This window comes from Octopus bimaculoides, chromosome 1 (assembly GCF_001194135.2).
Source record: "Octopus bimaculoides isolate UCB-OBI-ISO-001 chromosome 1, ASM119413v2, whole genome shotgun sequence".
Classification (NCBI taxonomy): Eukaryota; Metazoa; Mollusca; class Cephalopoda; order Octopoda; family Octopodidae; genus Octopus; species Octopus bimaculoides.
In genome coordinates, this window is record NC_068981.1 from 21153442 (window position 1) to 21159660 (window position 6219).

The 6219-nt window shown below is 29.7% G+C and overlaps 1 protein-coding gene across 2 annotated transcripts in view; it reads right to left on the reverse strand.

Annotated features, from left to right (window-relative positions):
- Nucleotides 1-6219, reverse strand: part of LOC106882189 (guanine nucleotide-binding protein G(o) subunit alpha) — a 128307-nt gene that overhangs the window by 32670 nt on the left and 89418 nt on the right. Inside the window, exon 4 of one of the 2 annotated variants that reach the window (XM_014932780.2) lies at nucleotides 4463-4474. The exons of the other annotated variant lie outside the window; for it this stretch is intronic. Coding sequence (XP_014788266.1) covers nucleotides 4463-4474 — 12 coding nt within the window. The remainder of the gene's footprint in view (nucleotides 1-4462; nucleotides 4475-6219) is intronic. 2 annotated transcript variants of the gene reach the window in all.

Genomic DNA, 6219 nt, shown 5'->3' on the forward strand with positions numbered 1-6219 from the left:
CTACTGATTCTAAACTACAAATTCTAAATTTTCAGTATGTTGGAGAAGCAACTCAATGCTAATCCCTGTATATTTATGATGATAAATGGTTTTACCGATAAAGGTTTTTTCATACTGAACTACTTGGCAAAATTGTTAATTATTAATTCTATTATTAATTGACGATTCCCTGCCCTTATTCTTGTATATATATATATATATATATATAGAGAGAGAGAGAGAGTCTGAAAGGTGTGGGTATTAGTCTTTCCCTTAGAGACAACAATAAATGAAAACCATGGAAATACTTAATTTCAAATGATGATTATTTAAGAGAATCCAGAAAATTTGTTGCAGGGAAATTTGGAGAATGTTACATAACCACTGAAATAGAACTTAATAAAAAGGACTATAAAAAAAATTTAAAAAATTCACATTTTGGTCCTTAGCATTCCTGGGAATTTCCAACTGTGTCAAGTTACTATTGTACCTATGTTCTTGTATCTATATCAGGTTGTTAGTGCTGCATCCATGTCAAATTAATGCTATGGCAATGTCAAGTTACTGATCTTCTCCCCAAGTCAAGTTATTGATGTACCCAAGCCAAGTTATTGATGTACCCATGTCAAGTTAATACTGAATCTATGGTCAAGTTAGTACAGCAGTCATGTCAAGCTAGTGCTGTACTTAAATTACTTCTGCAATCAAGTTATTGATACATCTATATGAAGTTATTGATGTCCCTAAGTAAAGTTAAAATGCTGGAGAGATTTATGGAAGCAAAACTGAGGTTAACAGAAATGAAGAATTGAAATTATCTTTCCATTTTGTCAATTTCTCCAAATTTTTTTTTTAATAGATCCACTTTCATGGTTTATTAAGCCTTCTCATTGCAACCAGCTATAGATATGTGCTCTGAAGTTACACACCACCTACTGCAGTTCTGCTTGTGACTCAATATTGCAGCAGATGCAACATAATGTTTTCACAAGTATATTCTTCCAGTGATTATTAAAAGATACTAAAAGAGAAGCTGCAATTTTCCCCTATAAAACTAATGTCATAATATTAAGTTAGATTTATACTAAAAGATGTAGATTGGGGCAATGTGATTGGCTTATATTTATTCATAACGCATCAAGTAGTCTTTCAGATAACAGAAGTACAGATTCCTTTTCTGTTATTGATACAAATAGAAATTCTGCCATAACAAATAAAACATAAAATATTGTACATGTGTGCACACATGCACAAACACACACATACGAGACAGATTCATTTATGGGAAAGTGGATATTTTGCCAAAACATTAAATCTGTAAAAAAAAAACAAAAAAAAAAACTGTTTGCTCAACAGTTATATATAACTCATACAGTCCTCTTTCGTTTCTTGTTTCCCTGGTCTCTGATCCAAGAATTTCCATATATATATTTATAATTGTATGCAAATATGCAAGTTTGCTGAACCATAATGTCTCATGTCACGTTCAATCCCACTACATGGCATCTTGAACAAATGTAATTTTCTATAGCCATGAGTTTACTTATACCTTGAGGATGAAATTAGATTGGTGGAAGATTGTATACAAACCCACTGAATGGATTGTACCTGTAATTGAAATTCAAAAGTACTGCTTTGTCACACAGTATGTCAGCTGATTCTGCATCAGAATGATGTTAAGGGTACATTCCTGTCTGTGGAATGCTCAGCCACTTTTTGTGCTAATTCATTGAGCAGGAAGGTAATTCAGTTGATCAAACAACTAAATCCTCATAGTTGAAACTGGCAGAGAAACACACACATACAGCTCTGGAGTCAGTACACAAAACCTTTAATTATGATACTGACTCTTCTATCTGTAATTAGATTAATCATGTACTTCTTATATTAACTGAAAGCACACATGGACAATGTGAAGCATCAAGCTATGTTGTAGCATTTTAACCTGCTAACATTTTGGCTTAATGGTTATAACTATGCTGTTGTAGCCTTTTTATATTATTTATTAAATAATTTACAAACAATTAAACATTATTAGACAACACTTACAAAATTAAAAAAAGAGATTTTATCAAATGTTTACTCTAAAAGAGCATCTTTGTTTACCAGTTCAAAAATCTTAGGAACATCAAAGTTAAAACTGAGCTTTTGAACATCTAAAGCAACTTATTTTTAAACAACCATTTTAAAAGAAATAAAATCAATGAAATACATAACCTCTCCTTCTTGAGATCAAAGCATTGATTAAATATTAAATTCAAATGTAGCACAAAGCATTAAATGAAATATAAATTATATTTTAAGACTAAAAAGTGTGTCCCCACAAGAAAAAAAATTTAACAAAAAAAAAAAATCAGTGTAACTATAAAATAGTGGTTAAATAAAAAATCCAGATCTAAAATTTACTAATAACTTGTTAGAAACAGAATGGTTTGTAGCTTTATAGAAACTCTTAAATCTGATTTAATTATTTTCAATGCAGAAAAGTCAAATATATGTAAATTAAAAATTTTAACAGATCATATTACAATTTTCATAGTCTGTCTCCATAGCTCCTGAATACAACACATAACTAATTTAAAACCTTTAAAAATTGGTGCCAAAATAAAGATGTGCAAGATATATATGAAGTGTTTTATTTAATAAAAGAAATACTAAATAGTTTATAGCTAAGAAAAAACAAAATAAAACTAGGATTTAACATAGAAAACAGGCAATTAGCATAGATTGACAAACTTTCAGTTTTTACAAGAAGCAAATTTAAGCATACAAGAGTAAATAAATATCTTCTAACTAGTAAGCACATATTGTATAAGTATAGAGAAAGGGGAAATAATATGTTGAAATCAATTAGAAAGGGCAATGAATGGGTAATAGATTATTAAATTTGCTATTAACCAGTCATGTAAAAATATACATCTTTAAATGGTTTCATTGGTAGTTTGTTATATTCCTAAATAAGTAAAATATATCTACTACAAAATTTAGGAGGTATCTATGAAGTGAGGTATTACTGGTTTACCTATTTATCTATATAAAATATTGTCAATATCAGTATTGCTACATTTGTTTAAGATAAAAAGACAGCATCATTTCTGTCTAGAATTTATTTACTAAATCAACAGATTTTAGAAAATTGCTAAAAGAAACTTGGGTATAATATTCGATGGATGATTTATAATATCCAAACAAGATGCTTCCTTAAAGTAACAAAAAACTATTTTAAGAGTGAGACAACAGGGTATTGAGATAATACAAGTAGATGTTTTAAAATGACCTAATCTCTCAATAATGCACAATGGAATTATGTTCCTGGATCAGTAGTGGGGTAAAAGGACAGGATTTATTCTTAGACTTGGTGATAGATAGAACTATAGTATCAATCCTGAGAGAGAAAGAGAAAGAGAGAGGGAGAGAGGAGTGGGCAAGTAAACAGGAAGAACTGATCTAATCCTTTTGAGTCACTAAATCCAAGACTAAAATAGAACACAGAACAAAGAGAGCATGTGCACACACACATGTACACACATAGTCAGACAGTGAGAGCAATGTTACGCTGATCAATAAATAGTTTCAGAATGTCTAGGTTAAGATGAAATATGTCTCCAAATTGTTTAAAATGTTGACAGGTTTATTAAGTGAAAATCGAAAATACAATTTGCTTTAAAGGAAAAGGCTAATTAAGAATTATTGTGATAGGATAAATCAAAGTGATTTCCCATAGAAAGAAAAAAGAAAAAAAGAAAATGAAACAGGAGGTTGCTAAGATATTTTTAAAAAAATTATTTAAAATAAAATACAATCCTTCTTTATTTCAAAATTATATTGCACACATAGGTTTAATCATGTAGTGTTTGCTGAAAGACTCTTTTGTAATTACTAAAAAGAAAACTATGAGAGCAACCATAAATAAACAGATGTACTGGTGCAGACCAAATATTTTATTTCTTCAATCACATTTACAACTTCAATGTATAAAAATCCAGTTTCGTCAAGAGTTAAAGGAAACTTTACTTGACCAAACACATAAACCTCCAACAAATAGATGTGAATACAAGATGTTAGCTACATCATTTTACAAATGCATTAAACATTAATTTTGAACAATAATCTGCCTTAAACACTTTAAATTCAAAATATTACTTATGAATAAGTAAATTTATAGATGAATGACATAAATATAAATTAAATATATGTTGAGAGATTATTGATAGAAACTATAGAAAGGATGGGATAACTGAATTGCATCAATGTGAAAATTAATGTCATGCTTGGAAAAATACCACAAAATCGAAATCTATGCTGTGTGTGTATACATAAGAAAGAGACAGAGAAAGAGTAGGTGCATGTTTTGTTGCAATTATAAAATATGACATGCAATCTGAGTTGTTGATCATAAAAGAGGGAAATGAAATACATGTATAGTTTTAATGGAGGCAAAAAAATGAACAGAAGACTAATTTGATAGTAAGTATTATCTCACCTGCAGTTGACTCTTTTTGAAAAGGAAAACAAAATTGTGAGAATATGAATAAACATGAAATTTCAATAAATGTTACTCAAGCTAAAATGCTAAGAGTAATTAATCAGCAGCATTAAGACAATGTTATCAAATTGATATCAAAACGGTGAAGCCAAAATTGTAGTAATAAGAATGTAAAAATATTGTTTCTAAAAAGATTCAGCCATAAATATAGCCCTAGTGATGGGTAACGTGGAATTTACTGAAGTAGACAGTCAATGAATATGTTGAGAAAACTGAGAGAACCAGTTTTATATTTATACACACACATAGGTAGAAAAGTGGAGAAAGAGTATTCTTTAAAGTACCATTATGTAGATTTCTTGCAAAACACAACACCAATTTTAACATTCAATTGAACTGATTCCAGTATATTGCTGGTTTTCTTTTATCAATGCAAATGAGGTGAAAGGTAAAAAAACCAGTGATGTCTGAACTCATTATGAACAACAACTAAAAAATATGAAGTATTAGTATGATGCTCTACTGCCTCAATCATTTCCAATAATCAAACAATATCATATAAACTTTGTATTCTCTCAAACATAATTAGTTTGTAAATATTACCAATTGACAAACTACTGCATGCTGGAGAATGCAGTATGGTCTTCAATTAGCTAGAGATATGACATATCTGGAACAATGAATTTATGAATCACATCTAGTTGTTTGCGCTCAATCAAAGCTGCTTGAAAGTACACAAGTGGCAGATGATCTATTAATATGCCAATAATGTGAACTCAAAATTAAAATCTGTATAGTAAAAGTGTTAAAATACATTGCCACCAGAAAGATAGGTATAAATAAAACATTTAATGTTATTAGCTTAAAATATGTTTCAATACAACAAAAATATTCAAACTAACATGTAATTTAGTAGGCAAAAATGTAAGATCAATCCACAAAGATGAAAATCAAACACTGAAATCATACAAAACAACAAGATGTGTTTTTATTGAACAGTTAATTTTGAATTAGTCCTGATGGCTAGAAATAACACTGAAAATATTCTTAAAGAAAGAGTGGTTTTTATTTTTGTGACTAGGTACAAAAATCTTACAATTTAAGGGAGGTTTTAGAAATGGAGAATTGTAACATTTACACCTTTCTTAAGAACATTAACATAGGTGCAACAGACATGGCTGTGTGATTAAGAAATCTGCTTTGCAACCATGTGGTTCCAAGTCTGATCCTACTGCACAGCACCTTAGGCAGGTGACCAATACTCTGTGAATACCTTTGTGGTCAGAAACTGTACCTGTGTGTACACTATGTGTGCTTGCATGTATCTGTATTGAGGTGTTTGACACAGCTAGTGCTATGTTAAAAAGGTAACTTAGCCATTTAATAGAAATATATAACTGAAATAAGTACTGGGGTTGACAAGGTTGACTTGTTGCTGCCCCAGGCTTGTTTGTAACTCAATAACTGAAACCAGTAAAAGAATAACATAAATGAAATGAAATAGCTTTAAATTGAAACTGCGCTGCAAACACAGCTCAGCAAGAGCTTTCTTGTTGAATTATTAGTGGCACAGATCAGTTTCAAATAAAGAAGAGTGAACTGAATTGCATGAAATTCCCTATAACTGCACCAATCAATGGTATTTGACAAACCCTACAATTTGTTTATTTATAAATCATACAAACTGAATAAAATGCAAAAATTATTTGCATTAATTTTGTTTTAATCTTCTTTATGTATATATATATATATAT